General features: G+C 45.7%; 1 protein-coding gene across 10 annotated transcripts; it reads right to left on the reverse strand.

Annotated features, from left to right (window-relative positions):
• Positions 1 to 1,681: 1,681 nt before the first annotated feature.
• Positions 1,682 to 17,340, reverse strand: BTN2A1 (butyrophilin subfamily 2 member A1). Of its 10 annotated transcripts, none has more exons than XM_074038692.1 (8): positions 17,142 to 17,340; positions 16,565 to 16,679; positions 15,457 to 15,804; positions 11,811 to 12,092; positions 9,921 to 10,142; positions 9,357 to 9,377; positions 9,235 to 9,261; positions 1,682 to 3,513 (listed from the first exon to the last, which is right to left on the reverse strand). In XM_074038692.1, the coding sequence occupies exons 2-8, from the start codon at positions 16,647 to 16,649 to the stop codon at positions 3,383 to 3,385; spliced, it is 1,116 nt and encodes a 371-aa protein (XP_073894793.1). In that variant the 5' UTR covers positions 16,650 to 16,679; positions 17,142 to 17,340; the 3' UTR covers positions 1,682 to 3,382. The 10 variants fall into 10 exon arrangements, with proteins under 10 accessions (XP_073894793.1, XP_073894792.1, XP_073894796.1 ...); XM_074038691.1 differs by having other exon boundaries at positions 1,682 to 3,516; XM_074038688.1 differs by lacking the exon at positions 1,682 to 3,513 and adding an exon at positions 5,677 to 7,397.
• Positions 17,341 to 17,425: the final 85 nt, after the last annotated feature.

Below are 17,425 nucleotides of genomic sequence, written 5' to 3' on the forward strand. Positions count from 1 at the left end.
CCCAGTACCCATTTACAGATGACTCCACAGCCCAGATTCCATTCTTAGAAGCAAGGAGAATTTTCTTCACATTCTTCCTACAGACTCCAACCAACCATTATTTCCCATCTCCCACCTCCACCTCCTAGTAATGTCTCTCCGAGGTGAAGGCTTCCAGGCCTAGCACACAGGGCCAGGAGTCACATCTCTCTGGTTTTTCAGGCAGTTTCTGACACGAATCTTCCAGTCAAACAGATTTGAATCCTAATAAAGAAAGAGGTGAGGGTGGGCTGTGTTTGGGTCAAGAGTCACTTCAACTGGAGAGAAAGACAGAAACAAAAAGTCTGACCATTGGTGAGTGTTAGTGGTTACAGGACTATTTTGCTTCTAAGAAACAGCACTGCTGTAGGATTTTTTAGAGATGAAGTCTCACTATGTTTCTCGGGCTGGTCTAGAACTTTTGGGCTCAAGTGATCCTCCCACCTCAGCCTCTCGAAGTGCTGAAATTACAGGCGTGAGCCACTACGCCCCGCTGATCCTGTACATTTTTCGAGCTCATTGTACCAACAGTTCCTCCATTAGTTTGGTTAAACATTCACAAAACGAAACGAAATGCCTCCAAATATGACAACTGAGTCCTTGTAGGAGAAATCCTTAAGTGAAGCTTAGTATCATGGAGTTCGCTGCATATTCATATATACATACTTGGGGACCCATGCACTAAAAAGACAGACTCCTTTTGTTTATAATAATTCAGCACTTGCTGTTAAGGTGATTAAGGCAAGTGGGTGTGGGTGGCAGAGATAGTGACAAAGGAAGTGAACTAGAGGAAGAAAGATCAAAAGATGGGAAGTCACAGTTAGGCAAGGGAAAGAAGGCAGGAACTGGCCCTGTTGCACTGATATACTTGGTTACCTGGGCAGGGCGTTGACAGGCTCTTGGGGGGATGTTGGGGGCACCTAGAAAATATGGAGTTGAAAATTTACAATATACATATGAATCTTTAAGGCACATCTCTTTTTAGAACCTTTTGGAATACATTCCTAAACATAACCAGGAGATATTTTAGGAGTCTTTTCCTCTCCTGGCTGGGGGCAGTGGCTCATACCTGTAATCACAGCACTTTGGGAGGCCAAGGTGGGCGGATCACTTGAGGTCAGGAGTTCAGGACCAGCCTGGCCAACATGGTGAAACCCCGTCTCTATTAAAAATACAGCAAATTAGCCAGGTGTGGTGGCGTATGCCTGTAATCCCAGCTACTCCGGAGGTTGAGACAAGATAATTGCTTGGCTGGGGAGGCGGACATTGAAGTGAGCCGAGATTGTGCCACTGCACTCCAGCCTGGGCAACAGCGAGACTCTGTCTGACGAGAAAAAAAAAAAGAAAGAGTCTTTGCTCCTTTCTGATCGTAATTAGTTCCTAAGAACATGCAGTTGGAAGGTTTCTCCATTCAGGTTGTCCCTCTTCAGCCAAATCTCAGCCTCTTCAGTTCCTCACCCTATGCATTCTACCCTCTCCATCCTCACCCCTTTCTCTGTGCCAGTTCCCCTCTCAGCTTTTCAGTCCCTCTTCTTCCAGGCCTTGCAGCCCTGGCTCTAAGCAATTTTCCCCACTTACTCCTTAATATTCCTATCTGAAAATCATAGCCCACAGAAAAAAGGTAATCAATAGTTCTCTGTTGTTAATGAAAACTTTAGACAAATTAAATTTAGCAGTTTAATTTGAACAAAGAACAATTTGCAAACCATCAGAATGATCAGGAAGCCATCAGAGAGGTTCAGTAAGCTCATTCCACAAGGGAAGCGACATACAGAAACAGCTTAAATGGTTACAGCTCAGAGTTGGCCTTATTTGAACATAGTCTGATCACTGGCTGCAGGGTTGACTGGAGCCGACTGAAGTTCGGCTACTGGGATTGGCTGAGACTCAGCTATTTGTTACAAAAGTATACTCCTGTGCCTTAAGCTTTCAGTTAGTTTACATACTAAGTTAGGTTGCAGTTCATTATTTAAGGGCTCAAGTAAGGAGCCATCCCTCAGGCTAAATGTAGGTATTATCTCATACCAAATTTAGTTTAATTTAACACAATTATTTCTGCTTTAGTTAAGATTCTCTGATCCAGAATAAAGGAAAAGAAAGCATGTGCTGTACACTCGATCTGAGAAACAGTAAGATAATCCTCTTTGTAGGAATTTGTGTTTTGATTGGCTCAGAGTTACCATTTCTCATCAGTTGCTGGGCAGAAGCCACTGGGGAAGGTTAGAATGAAAACTGAAACTATATTGAATTGTACACATCGATGAAAAATTTCAGCCCTACCTCTCAAAGTGTGTGCAGCTCTCTGTGTTTACCTATTTGAATCATTAATGTGTGTGTTATGTGTAAAATCAGTGTTTCTTCACATTCAGCTGTCTTTCATATCGTAACAGAAATATCAGGAGAACTGGGTGGAAAAATGAAATGATTTTAAGAAGAGAAGATAGGTATTAATTAAAATGATACTGTGGCAGTTTGCAGACATCCCCTTGCATGTAATTGTTACATAGAGGATATTATCATCCTTTTTTTTTTTTTTTTATATTACCATCTTTTACCACAGAGCCAAATGAAAGTATGAACAGAATGAAAACTAGATCTACTGAATCTATTTTAGTACCTCCAAAATTCAGGTCTCAGATCCATTACTGAATTATAGAATTTTCTGGTATCCAGAGTTAGTGCTGTCAGTAACTGCATATTTTATATTTTTCACAAAATTATTTTGGGTGTGACTGAGCCTTTCTTCACCTCTTGCTCCTTTTTTGTGCCATACTGTATTTTCACGTGTATTTGTTTCTCACTCTGACAATGAAATACGTTCTGAGGTTAACCTTTGGGTAGACTGTGGGGGATGTCTTTGTAAGGGGTCCTTGCTACAAACCTTGGGACCTAGTGATAGCAGACAGGAGGCAGTCAGATGCAAAGGCAGGTAGCAATGGGTCCCTGGTGAAACCCCACCTCCAAGCTGAAGACAGTTTAAAGCCTGAAAGTCAAACTACAAGGTAAATCCTCAGCCCTGATTGAGAACTTGTTGAGAACTTGTCTTCATGTTTGGTGCATTTTCCTCTTATTGGTCCCCACTCTTCAACTACTTTCCATATACTCACCCTTTCCTAATTGGTTTTTTACAGCGTTGTGGCCACCTTTGAGTGGTGTCTTCACTTTAACCTTTTTTGCATACTCACAAACCAATCAGCACACACTTCCCATTATGAGTCCGTAAAACAGGCCTGGACCCAGCCACACAGGGGGAACTTTCCTGCCTTCGGGTAGGGGTGCCAGCATCCCCTCTCTACTGAGTGCTGTTCAGTCGCTTGATAAAATTCTTCTCATCCCTCCTCACCCTTCAATGTCTAGTGTATCCTCATTCTTCTTGGGCATGGCACAAGAGCTCAGGAACTGCCGAACGTGGGTACACGCTATAACTCAGGTGAGCTGGGGCATGCCAGTGTAGCCAAGCAAGGCTTGGGTGGGGTGTTGCCGGCCAGAGGTCCCCTGCTTGCAAAGTGATAAAGAAGAAAAATCCTACATCACTAGCACTTGCAACTTTAGTTGGGTCACAAATAAAATATAAAGGCCTATCATTTGTTTATGACATAAAACAGACACTTAAAGTAATGAAAACCCCTAGGACTTAGCTGAAACCTTGACTGACAGAAAATGATACTACAACAGTTTGAATTGAGGCTCTTGGTAGAGTTGGCTGGCTGCTTGCTCAATACCAGATCCACTTTTCTCAGTAATAAAATCCCATTTTCTTATTGCAAGGTATCCATCTCATTTGTAGACAGGGCAGGCCAAGGGACTAGGTTTGAGCCAATTGCTTGAGGGTGGAAGTTTTGTTTATCAGAGAGATTATTTAAGGGGAGGCTAAAACAGCTGGTAGACCCTTACACTCCCCCTATGTTCTACTTCCTCTTATGTAGAATATGGACTTTGGAGTTGGGCAGCCCTTTTGTGACCATGAGGCAACACTGAAGATGCAAGCCACATGCTAAGACAGAAGAAAATAAAGACAGAACTAAGCTGGGGCATGTATGACATTTCAAGTTCTCAGATCAGCCCTTGATGGCCACCATCCATATTTATTGACATGAAAAGCGGTCCTCATTTTGTCAAAGCCAATGGTATTCAGGACTCTGTTATTAATAACAAACTGCAATTCTTCCCTCTACCCACTACAGTTTATCATGAAACTCTTCAAACACATAGGAAAGTTGAGTATGGAATTTCTATCTCCAGCCTTGAGGTCTCACCTGGACTCCTGGTTATTCAATGGACTACTCTGCATCTCCATGTGCATCTCTAATAGCCTCCTCAACCTTAATGTATCCACAACTAAACCTTTGGTTCTGCACCACCCCCATCTTGCTCCTTGTCTCTCCATTTCCCCATCTCAGAAATTCACAACTCCATCTTTCCAGTTACTTTTTCTTCCTTCCTCCCTCCTTCCCTCCCTCCCTCCTTCCTTCCTTCCTTCCCTCTTTTCTTTTTTGACAGATTCTCACTCTGCCACCTCAGGGCCACTGGTGTAAGTCTCAAAGACCAGAGGCTGGAGACTCTGGAGTTGTGATATTGAAGAGCAAGAGAAGAGTGTTCCAGAGAGAGAGAGAGAGAGAGAGAGAGAGAGAGAGAGAGATTACCTATCCTCTGCCTTTTGCTCTGTTGGTCCCACAGCTGATTGGAAGGTGCCCAAAGATATTGATGGCAGATCTTTTCCACTCAGTCCACTGACTCGCATACCAGTCTCCCCTGAAAACACCCTCAGAGATACATCCAGAAATAATGCTCCATCAGTTGTCTAGTATTCCTTAACCCAGTCGACACCTAAAATTAACCATCACATTGATTTATTTCCCAAATCCTCTATCCCAACTCCCAAATATGGTTTGAGGATTCCTGGGGTGGGGTGGAGGGTCTCTGACATACGTTTTTGTCCCCCGACCTTTGTTTGAGACGTGAGTTTCACTCTTTCACCCAGGCTGGAGTGAAGTAGCGCAATCTTGGCTCACTGCAACCTCCGCCCCACTGGGGTTCGAGGATTCCGTCTCAGCCTCCTGAGTAGCTGGGATTATAGGCGACCACCACCGTGCCTGGCTAATTTTTGTATTGTTAGTGAGACGGGGTTTTGCCATGTTGACCAGGCTGGTCTTGAACTCCTGACCTCAGGTGATCCACCCTCCTCGGCTTCCCAAAGTGCTAGGATTACAGGCATGAGCCACCGTGCCTGACGCGTTTTTTGTTTTTTTTGAGACAGAGTCTCCCTCTGTTGCTGAGGCTGGAGTGCAATGGCAAGCTCACAGCTCACTGCAAACTCCAATTCTTGGCTCAAGCAATCCTCCATTTTAGTCTCCTGAAGCAAGGACTACAGGTGTGCGCTACCACACCTAATTTTTTGTTTGTTTGTTTTTGGTAGAGACAAGGTCTCACTTAGTTGGCCAAAACTGTTTTAAGGGGCCTGCAAGGTTAATAATCTTATTTTCATATTAATAATAAAACACAGTTTGTGGTTTTTAATCTCATTCTGTCACTAGGATAAAGTTTTTTTGAGCCTATATAGTCTATGATATCTCAACAGAGTGAGTATAAAGGCAGATATGAGAATCCAGTCATATTCTTTTAAGCCACACATTAGATTTGAAAAAAGTTAATCAATGCCACACTTCTCAATAAAATTTATTTTGCTTTGGATACCTTACTTATTTTTTCACAAACATTCTACTTATATTAACCTAGAGTTGGCTTATTCATGTTACTTTAATATAAATTAATAAACGTTGTAAATGTATATAATATAAATAACTGTTGTAAAGGTAATAAATTACAACATTTCTTAGTTTCATTCTCTAATGCCTTAAATACCAACAAATATTAACTCAAATAAACAAAAACTCTTTGGAATCCTCCATCATTTGTAAGGTGTCTAAAGACATCATGAGACCAGGAAGTTTGAAGCCACTGGTGTCCCCATTGAACCTGAATGCTGAGGTAGACCTGGTCCATTACTCCTCAGCTCAGCCAAGACTTCAAACTTCACCCACACTCAGGGACTGAGTACTGACTCCTTGCCAACTGCAGAGACACCTGAGCCAAACCACATCCACATGAGTCCATGTTCTTCATTCATCTTTGTCCCAGGTCCAGGCCTGTGGCTGTGTGCTCTGGAAATCCTGGGGTTGGGTGGAAATGAGCCATCATTTCCCAGGTTCCCTTGGATGTTATGGTGGGACTTAGCCACCCTTACAACCTTGGTCCCTCCCAGTTCTCTGGTTCCACTTCCTCTATCTCTGACCTGCAGATCTGGTTCCCTCTCCTCTCTGGTGGTCCTGTGGATTCCTCTCTCCTCTTACATCCTGATGAACCCTGTTGGCCTCATTCCAAGTCCATATCATCTGGTGCCAACTGGCATACTGGACTCAGTGTGGTCACCCTGATGTTAAACAGCAGGTTTGCTGCCCATCAACTTCTCACACTTTTTTCTTGGCTGGGAGCTATGAAACAACTAGTTCCCTATGCGTGGATCCCGTCCCATAGTTACAACCAAAGGAACTACTGAAGCCACAGCCTAGTGAGGAGGAGAAAACTGGGGCTGAGGGCTGGAGTGGGTGTCAAAGAGGCAGCTGGAAGCTGTTCTCTTACCAGAGGGGAGAAGGGCGTGTCTTCCACCTGGGACGTGACCAGAGGGGAGGAGGGCGTGTCTTCCACCAACAACATTATGCAGTGGCTGCTGAGATGACCAGGGCTTATCTGCACGGCTGTGAGACCAGGGAATTGATTCTACAGGCTCTGATTGGTCCTCACTCTGTGAAGTGTCAGGCCCTCTTCAGGCACTGTGATCCCATTGGCTCCTATGAGTGCGGGACAGATGAAGATGGGGCGGTCATCAGACCCTATCCTGAAGAAGGGCCTCACAGGCACGGAAAAGGCTGAACGGGGACATGTGTAGATGTGCGATCTGTCCCTCATGTTGTAGAAGGAGACATCTCCTGCTTCATAGTCCAGGAAGACGCCCACACGGCAAAGGGACTCCTTCAAAGGGAGAATCCTCTTAGGTGAGGACAGGGCCCGGTATTGCCCTTTATGCATGTCCAAGGTCCAGAAGCCATTCTGAGGAAGCAGCAGGACCTCCTCTTTCCTCTCAACACTGTCTCTGCAGACCCCCACAGTCCACTCAATCACGTTTTCCACCTCCACCTCCCAGTAATGTTTCCCTGAAGCGAAGCTCTCCCGGCCCAGGACACAAGGCTCACTGTCGAATCTCTCTGGGTTGTCAGGCACGCTCTCCCCTAGGTGCCTGAGGGGGCACCTTCGCACACTTCTCCGGTCCTCTGACAGCAAGAGATCAGGATGAGCAGTGTCTGGATCCAGGACCACATCGACTGCAGAGGAAGTTTCAGGTTTAGGCCTAGGGTCTCAGGAACCCTGGGGATTGTGTGGTTCCTGATCCCCAGAGAGGTCTCAGATATCTGTGGGGGGATCCCCAGGTAGTGGCCACTTCCATGAAGGCTCTCTGATCCTAGGCAGCTCACACACTGAGAATTACTGAAGCTGCCCTTCTATCTCTCCAGCAGTTCCCTCAGTTTGAGAAGAATTGGAGCTCTAAGAAATCCAGACAGTTTAGCAAATGAGGCAAAATTAATCATTCTTACTTTCTCTCAGCATTCTAAGATGTGTTCCCTTTTCTATTCAAGACATAGGATCTCTGGCCGGGCACGGTGACTCACGCCTGTAATCCCAGAACTTTGGGAGGCCGAGGCGAGTGGATCACCTGAGGTCAGGAGTTCGGGACCAGCCTGACAACATGGTGAAACCCCATCTCTACTAAAATTACAAAAATTAGCCCGGCATGGTGGTGCACGCCTCTAATCCCAGCTAGTCAGGAGGCTGAGGCACAAGCATTGCTTGAACCCAGGAGGCAGAGGTTGCAGTGAGTCCAGATTGTGCCTCGGCACTCCAGCCTGGGTGACAGAGCGAGATATCATCTCGAGAGAGAGAGAAAAAAAAAAACAACCCAAAACAAAGACCTATGATCTCTGGATTTTCTTTAGTTAGAAACTTTCCAACTTGGCTCAAACCAGCACAGAGGCTTTATGTTCTGCTCCTCCTCTCCCCAGTGGATCAGGTAAGGTGAGTGTTTCCCTTTACACTATCCCGGAGGGTAAAGGGTCTCTTCATTGGTCCTATGTGTTCCTTTTACCAGATCACAACTGACTTAAATGACTGACAAGGGCACCCTTCAAAAAATAAAGGAGAATAAATGTCCCCAAAAGAAAACCTGCTTCCTGAGAGATCTGTAGGCAAATGTGGGGAGGAACTATTCCCATCCAGTTTTGCTTCAACAGTGTGGGTCTGATGTTTTCAGGTATCACTTCTGTAGGTATAAGAAATGCTCCGGATACTGGGCATTCTGCAGGCCTCTCCCATCTGTATTTAATCTTACTTATTCAGTCTACCTTTCTATTGTGTTAAAATGATTTCCTCCATTCCCCAAGTTAATAGGTCCGGCTGTGACAATTTGCTATTTTATTCCACATTGACAGTGGCAATTCTGAAATTCACCTAAAGAGGAAAGGTCCATGTGCCATAGCATCTGGTAAAGCCTGGATTCTGTGGTGCTTATGGGCAGAGGGGATGAATCACAAGATGAAAAGTGCTCACTGAGAGTGGGCAATTGGGTTCTGTGCTCTTCCACTCACCTGAACCCCCTCCCCCGGCAGTCTGTACACAAAGTATCAGTGTTCTCTTAGGAGCAGAAGGCATTTCTGGCCACATACTGGTACACCCTTAGGTCAGGCTTACTAGGGACCCTCATGGCCTCTTCCCCACATGGGTCTGCAACTTAGCACAGTCTACACTATCCCCAGGATATAAGCTGCTAAGACAGCAATGTCTATTTTCAAATTTATCCAGGATCAAAGAGCAACAACTACTGAAACGTAACTCTACTATATATGTGACACTTCTGGTAATCATGTATTAAATTATTCCAAAAGAGAAAGGATCCTGGGATGTAAACCATAAGGTGGATTGAGAGATGTCAGGATTCCCTCACAGAAGAGCCATGATGCATCATTGCTGGGACACTGTTGATGAACTGACCCCAGCTCCCTGCTGTCCCTGCCTAGCCCTGGTCCCCTTGCCCATCTCCTCTAAGGAGTCCTGTTAGCTGGCTGGCAGGAGAAAGCTGAGATCTAAGGGAACATCAGAGGCACTCACCAGCATGTAAGACTGTTCTTCTCCATCCTGCAAGGGACAGACAGAGGCGAATGTCATGAGATGTTGCTAACTGAGCAGAACTCAAATTGTATATGGATTAGTTCAGGAAAGGCTAAACTTACGCAATTCTTCTTGAAGTTGCTCTGAAAAACAAACAGAAAGAAAATCATGTCTTCCACAGAAGAACTAAAAGAAGTTGGGTTTATAGTAAACAGGAACTGTCCTTTCTATGAACAGCAACATCTCCCTTGCCTCATGCCTAGGGCACTGTCAGAAACCAGAAATGATATGTGATCAGGTGGCTGGGTAGTGCCGGTACATTGTTATACTTGCTTTTGCTCAACCATGTAGTACTTCATGTAGCCAGATGAATGGATGCAAGGCGGGCAGAGTGAAAGAACAAAAGCTCTGAGAGATTCATTCCAAGGACGTCAGAGTTCCAAGTCCTTGCTACTGCTGCTGTGCATTTCCTCTCTCTTCCATATGCTGGTACCTGGGAGAGTTGTGTCTTTTCTATGGTGCTGAACTGTCCTCCTACTCTTCTACTTTTTTTTTTTTTAATTAAACGGGGTCTCACTTTATTGCCCAGGCTGGTCTCGAAATCCAGGGCTCAGGTGATCTGCCTGCCTCAGCCTCCTACAGTGCTGGGATTCAAGCCATGAGTCACCATACTCAGCCTCTTTTACCTTTTACTTGAAGTTCTTTCTCTTTTTGCACACGTTCCTTCTCCAGTTCCTTTACAGCAATTTCTCTTGTTTCCACTACAAACTCCTTTTCCCCTGACAGAATCTTTGTTTCCTTTTGGAGTCTGTTGATCCAGTAGATGCATACGGCAATGATTATCATCAGAAAGACCACAATGATAGGCAGGGCCACCACACAGGGAGACATGCTGGGCATAAAGGATTCTGAAAAGGCAGCCAGAAATGTCCACTTAGTTTGAAACAGAACATCTGGGGTAAGAGTGCCCTTAGGAGCACAGCTGAAGGGCTCCTCAGCCACCTGCTCTGTTGCTTTCTCCCTCAGAAAACTCAGATGGAGAAAGTGATGCTGGCTCAGATCTGGCTGACACCTCAGTGGCTTCCAGGGCCAAGGCCCAGAGGTAGCAAACCAGTCACCATGGGAAGGGCCAGGGTGAATAAAGCTAATCTGTCATGCTGAGTCAGCACAGCCACCATCCTGCCTCAAGCTACCATCACTCATGCCTGGAACACTGCAGTGCCCTCCTTCTTATTCTGCCCTCACCTTCTGTAGTCTACTCTCAACAGACCAGTCTAAGTATAATCATGTTAATTCTTAGCTCAAAACCTTCCAATGCTTTCCACGTCACTTGTCCTAAAAACCAAAGACTGTTTGTGGCTTACAATGCCATGTAGAATGTGTTTTCATTGTCTCTGTGAATTCATCTCCTCTCACTTCCTGCACTCACTCCATTTCAGCCACACCAGCATCGCCTTCTGGGGGTCCTGGAAACTGCCAGAGATGTTCCTTCCCCAGGTCCTTTGCATATGCTTTTCCTGTAGCTGGTTGCTCAGTTCTTAAGCATCTGATGATTCCTTACCATCAGACGGGATGGCTCAATTCCCATCTCTACAGCGAATTCTTCCCTGACCATTCTGTTAAGAATTGCAATGTCTCACACTGCCTCTTTATTCCTTCCTTGCTTAATGTTTCCTATAGATGTTCATCACCATCTGATAGAATATATGGTCAACTAATTATTTAATCACTTTTTGAGGGAAGAGTTCTTGATGTTATTTGTTTAATGATTTACCCTTGGTTTCTAGAACAGTGTCTTAAACATATGATATGCTTCTTGACCATCTGTTGAATGAATTATGAGTGTGTGTCAATAGGGAATTTCCGCAGCTCTGTCCCGTGGAAAATCTCCTACGCAGGAAGGGATGGCTGCAGCATACAGGAACACCAAGTGTAGAGAGTCACTTATCCACACCACCCTCCATGTGTTATGGCTGTTTTCAATGTCTAAAAATTGCTGGCCGGGTATGGTGGCTCACGCCTGTAATCCCAGCACTTTGGAAGGCTGAGGAGGGTGGATCACTTGAGGTCAGGAGTTCGAGACCAGCCTGGTCAACAAGGTGAAATCCCCATCTCTACTAAAAATACAAAAATTAGTCAGGTGTGGTGGAGCGTGCCTATACTCCTAGCCTTTAGGAGGCTGAGGTATGAGAATTGCTTGAACCCGGGAGGCAGAGGTTGCAGTGAGCCAAGATTGTGCCACTGCACGCTAGCCTGTGTGACAGAGAGAGAACTGGTCTTAAAAAAAAACAGTTGCCACAGTGTGAGGACCTTATCGGGGGAAATACAACAACAACAACAACAACAACAACAACAAACCAGGTTCACCCTCAGAGAAGAGGCTCCTACTCCTGAGTTTTGGGACTCTTTGAATCTCCTTTTGAGAAGCAGAGAGGCCTCAGCTCAGCTGCAGACTCCTGGTCCTCAGGGCCCAGGACCATTCCACCCACACTGCTGCCCCCATCCCTGCTCTGGGCTCCATCTGTGTGCTGAGGATCCCCATGCACCCAATGAGTCTCAGAGGGCAGAGAACTAACCTGGAATAAAAATGACACTTTCTTTCTTCTGGCTGAGCAGAGTGTCATTGATAGAGCAGGACATGTTCCTCATCGACTTATCTCTGATGATCACAGCTGTGGTGACCATGAAGAGGCCGTCTGTGTCAGGGGTCACGACCTCCTTCAGGGCAGGCACAATCCCACCGTAGGGGTCCCTCCACACTGTGAGGGGCTTTGGGTACCACCCTCTAGATATGCACTCCAGCCGGATGCCTCCGTCCTCGTGGCCCCTCATTTCAATGAGGGGCTTAGAGCCCAGTCCTGTGGAGAGATACCAGAGTTCAGACAAAAGTCAGTGCCTTTTGCATCTCTTCTGTGCCTATTGCATCTCTTCTGTGAAACTAGAAAGTAAAGGTGAAAGAGGGAGGTAGGAAGCAAGAAATAGGAAGGAGGAAAAAAAGGAGGAGGGTAAGGAAGAAAGAACGTTGATGTTAGAGAACACCAGGAGACCAATGGGCCCTGTTTCTTTGTGGTCCACGTACAGACCCCATCACAGCACCAAACATCTATCTGTCTGCTATAAATGCTTATTCAATTTATCCTGCCAGACTAATTTTCTCACTTCAAGATGGGTGTGTCGACTCCAACTTCAAACAGGCAGGTTTTGGATTTCACTTTCTGCTTCTGGGACGACTTCTCAGTAGACCTTAGCTTCCAGAAGCTTCGAGAAGGACAAAAGTCTGCCAGGAGGGCAGAATCCTAAGAAACCTTTTGATCCAAAGTCGCTGACCCTTCTGTCTAGTTCAGAACTTCACATAACCACCGTTCTCTACCACCCATAGGAGGTGATGGTTTTTAGGAGACTTGACAGATCTAGCCCGCAAAGCCAACTCTAATCCTAATTCACACTATTTACCTCCCAGAGGCTCCATCCATTAGGCAGTATTGCTTTTCTTTTTTAGAGACAGGGTTTGAGCTCTATTGTCCAGGTTGGAGCACAGTGGCAAAATCATAGCTCGCTGTGCCTTGTACTCCTGGGCTCAAGAGATCCTCCCGCTTCAGTCTCCCAACTCACTAGGATTACAGGCATGTTCCACCATTCTTGGCTAACATGTTGCCCAGGCTGGGTGATTTTCTTATAGTACTTTGAGAACATCAACTTATTAGAAAGATCTGGATAATCCAGGGACTAAGATAACCATACTACCTTTTCAATATCAGAGATTATCACCAAAAATTCTAAGAAACTAGACTCGCCCTAACTATAATCCATCTTTAAATGAATCTTCCATAAGAGTGAACACTGGGTATGAAAGAGCTGCAAAAGCGTGGTCCTGGGAGACCTTTCAGCCATGTGTGACCATCTAAACTTCTTCTGAGTAATTCTTTTGTAAAGTCTCCCAAAGAATTTTACCAAAGACAAGAAATGAAACCGATAACTTAAGTCTGGTGTGTTGGCTCAATTTAATAATAAAAATTTTTTTTTGACACGGTCTGACTCTATCACCTCGGCTGCAGTGCAGAGGCATGATCATAGCTCACTGCATCCTCAACTTCTGAGGCTCAGGTGATCCTCCCACCTCAGCCTCCCAAGTAGCTGAGACTACAGGCATGTGTCACTATGCCCAGCTATTTTTTTGGTATCTTTTTGTAGAGACTGGATTTTTGCCATGTTGCCCAGGCTTATTTTAATTTTTTTTTTTTTTTTAGACAAAGTCTTGCTGTGTAGCCCAGGCTACAGTGAAATGGTAGAATCTTGGCTCACTGTAACCTAGGCCACCAGAGTTCAAGTGATTCTCTGGCCTCAGCCTCCCAAGTAGCTGGGACTACAGACATGTGCCAGCATGGCTGGATAATTTTTGTAGTTTTAGTAGAGAAGGGGTTTCACCATATTGGCCAGGCTGGTCTCGAGCTCCTGACCTCAGGTGACCCACCCGCCTTGGCCTCCCAAAGTGCTAGGGTTCCAGGCAAGAGTCACCGCACCAGGCCCAGGATCACTTTAATTTTTATCAAGAGAAAAAACTACTTGTACATTTAAAGGCTCAGTAGAATAAGAATTAAAATAACTCAGCAAATTGGAAAACAAAGTTCTTCAAAACATTCCATGAGGTTCAACACAGGAAGCATGACAAAACAGATTTAAGGGCAAAATCAGTCACCAACCAACCTAACAAAGAGAATACAGTAAACAAACCAACAAAAAGTCCTACGCAACCCAATTCAGAGTGGGGAAGGCCAGGCCAGTGTCAGTTTTACAGGCAAAGAATGGCAGATTCCTGCCGCACAGAAACCATAACTGGTCAACCCTGGAGTGCTGTTATGAACACAGTGAGGATGCAGTGTCAAGAAACCTTCCCTCCATGATATTCTGTTTTAATCAGATGCAAGGTTGCCTTTGTGTGTAGCAAAGATGGGTTCTCCTACCTGTTACGATTTGAGGCCCCCAGGGAAGGACCCAATTCCTTAGTCCTCACATCCTCTGGTCTGATGGAGTGAAATGCCACCACAGATTCCTGCACCCGAAAGGCTTTTTCAGTCCTCAAATATATCTGTTTGTTGTTGTTGTTTAATTTTTGATACAGAGTCTTGCTCTGTCGCCCAGGCTGGAGTGATGTGGTAAGATCTCGTCTCCCTGCAACCTCTGCCTTCTGGGTTCAAGCAATTCTAATGCCTCAGGCTCCCAAGAAGTTGAGATTACAGGCACACTCCACAAAGCCTGGCTAATGTCTTTGTATTTTTAGTAGACATGGGGTTGCACCATGTTGGCCAGGCTGGTCTCGAAATCCTGGCCTCAAGAAATCCACCTGCCTCTGCCTCCCAAAGTGCTCTTATTACAGGTGTGAGCTACTGCGCCCAGCCCAAATATACATTTTAAAGCATAATACACTAACCCCAAATTGAATTAATCACTTAATGTCATTTTAACAAACTCCTAGAAATCTCAGTAAATGCATTTTTACGTTGAAGGCTTCCCTATTACCTCCCAGTGAACTTTGTACTCTTTCTCTATGGAGTTAGCAGGAACTATATATAATTTTGCTTCTGTATTTTGTCTTGCTTTAATGAAACCATCTATTTACAATAAGTCAATCTCTCTGCAATCAGCATTTTGGGAAAGAAGTCAAAGGTTAATATTTATCAAGAAATAAGATTTGATATGTTGCAGTTCTCTGGGTAATTGTTGTTTATTCCAGTTGTCTTGGAACAATTATTGACAGTGTCTCCTCTCACTCTCAGAAGTGCAACCTGGGAAGTAGAGGTTGCAGTGAGATGAGATCGTGCCAGCAAGGGTGCAATAGAGCAAGACTCTGTTTCAAAAAGAAAAAAAAAAAAAAAAAAAAAAACAAAAGAAGTGCACAGCTCAATGGTAAGACAGGCATAAGACTTCTCTTCCGAGACTGACCATTTTCCCCTGCTCATGGCCTCAGCTGAATTCTGCGTGTGCTTCTCAAGAAGTGAAGCCATTGCCTTAGCAGGGCAAACCCTCTCGTGCGGCCCTTGTGCAGGAGCAAGGATTTTTCCCTGGAATTCCGTTTCCACAGGAAGAGTGTCCCTGTGGTATCTCCCTGTGGAAAGGGGATTCCAGACAAAAATTTGCTGGTCTGCAATGCGCCTGAGGTTAGGAGACATACTTTCCCCAGAGTCACACTGTGCCAAAGCAACAAAGCAAAATGAAGCAACGCACCTGCCACCACGAGGTGCAGGATGGCCTCATCGTAGGACCTGCCTTCTTGGAAGTAACAGCGGTAGGTGCCGTTCTCTTGGGCTGTGACGTTGTGTATGACCAGGGCCACGCTGCCCCTGCTGATGTCTTTGCTCACAAAGGTGGTTCTTCCTCGGTACTCCTCCATCTGCTCCTCTGTTCTCTCTCTTCCACCCTTATACACAAACACTGCGGGGAAGAACTGAGACCGGAACCACCGCACCTCCATGTCCTCAGCATTTTTCTCGGGTGACAGATGGCAGCGTAACGTAGTGTTTTCTCCGACCGTGGCCAGGATGGGATCAGTTGGCCCTACCACAATAAACTGGGCTGTTCAACAAAGGGGTAGAGTCAGACAAAGACACCAGCCATCACATCTCTAAGGCAAGAAAGGAAGCAGATATTCCAGGGACAAACATATTTTTTCCATGGCCATATGGTCTCTTTGGGCTGAGAAATCTGGGGACCAGTAGCTGTGGGTAGTCGACAGCACCCCTGGGAGCAGTAACTATAAAATGTGCTTCTGCTTCATGAAGGAAACCCTGGGGAGCCCGCCCTGAGCACCCTCTGTACACCCTGTGCCCTTGAGGGGTTTTTCCTCCATTCCCCAATCTAGCGCTGTGCCTGAATGTAGTGTAAACTTGAGCCGTGCAATAGAGCACCTACCCACTAGCTAGTTCCAACTGAAATGAGCTCTAAGTATAAACCATACACAGGATTGTGAAGATTTAAAATTTCAAAATATTGACTATCTTATTGGTAATACGGTGTATTAACTATTTAAATATTCATATTTGATTATTTGGGGCGAAACACAACATAGTATACAGATTTATTTCATGTTTCTTTTTACTTTTTAAAATAAAAAGTAAAATTTAATTCTTTTTTGAAAATTTGCAACTGTACATGCACTTGGCCTTTGTGCCTCGCTGTGTTTCTTTTGGACAGTGCTGGTATAAATTCAGTGAACATGACCAGAATGAAAGGATAAGTCAGCAACTCCACAATCCTTTCTTTCTTTCCCTTTGCAGACCACAGGGTTGATGTTCCTTTCTGATAGGTGACAGCAGCAAGTGGGACACATCGCTACCTGAGACCAGTGCACACAGTCGGAGAAGGAGGAGGAGGATGAGGGAGGCTGGCAGGGAGAAGTGCAGGGCAGCAGCTGGTTCCATGAGCACCCAGGGCAGGCAGGGACGGGAGGCCTAGGGTTACAGAGGAGAATCAGCCTAGGAGTCTTGGCACCTCAGTGCTGGTCGGGCCCAACCTCTCCCGTTACTCAAGTAGGTCTCATCAGTGCCCCAAAGTCATGGAGTCCCCTGCATCCGAAGGCTCAGGTATCTCCCGAGAGAGGGATTCCTTAAACATTCCATGAAGTAAGCCATGAGTACAAAGATAAATGGGCCCTTTTCCGCCCTCCTCGGCTCACTTCTCTGGCCAGAGCCCGGTTTCTTCAGTTGTCGCTGGATTCTATCACACCCTCCTCCCTTCACTTCCCCTTCCCGAGACTCAGGCCGGGCAGCCTGAGGTAAAGCCAGGCGAGGCCGCGATCCCCCACCGGTGGCCTTCCCCTCTCCCAGAACCCCGTCTCGTGTCCACAGCAGATTCCGCTTCTCACACCTACTGTGCCCACCCCGGAGCTGTAGCGCCTTCCTTCCCTTTCCTACCTTCTAGAATTAACGTTGCGTTTTCTTTTCTCCTCTGGTTCTGAAATGACGATTTTCCAGTCGCCCCTCTTCTCTCCAAGCTGCCCAGGGGCACAGGCACTACTAGACGCAAACCGTCCCAAAAGAGGAGAAAAAATTGTACTTCCCCTTCCCCTAGGTCGCCATGTCTGGAGATGCAGGAACCGAGATCTGGACCACTGGGCTTCCCCAGCCTCAAGATTTCCTTAAAGAGTTTAGAGTCCAGGATTGGCCGGGTGTGAGTGAACCAGCCAATGGTGTTGAGC

Source organism: Macaca fascicularis, chromosome 4 (assembly GCF_037993035.2).
Source record: "Macaca fascicularis isolate 582-1 chromosome 4, T2T-MFA8v1.1".
Classification (NCBI taxonomy): Eukaryota; Metazoa; Chordata; class Mammalia; order Primates; family Cercopithecidae; genus Macaca; species Macaca fascicularis.

Excerpts from the sequence above, each read along its gene's own strand:
- BTN2A1 (XM_074038688.1), bottom strand. The coding sequence starts at position 16,649 with ATGGAACCAGCTGCTGCCCTGCACTTCTCCCTGCCAGCCTCCCTCATC. Across the intron at positions 9,378-9,920 it reads GAAAGAACTTCAAGTAAAAG|AGCAACTTCAAGAAGAATTG; the intron begins GTAAAAGAGGCT and ends TTTGTTTTTCAG. Across the intron at positions 7,398-9,234 it reads AAGAACAGTCTTACATGCTG|TCGATGTGGTCCTGGATCCA; the intron begins GTGAGTGCCTCT and ends CTTCCTCTGCAG.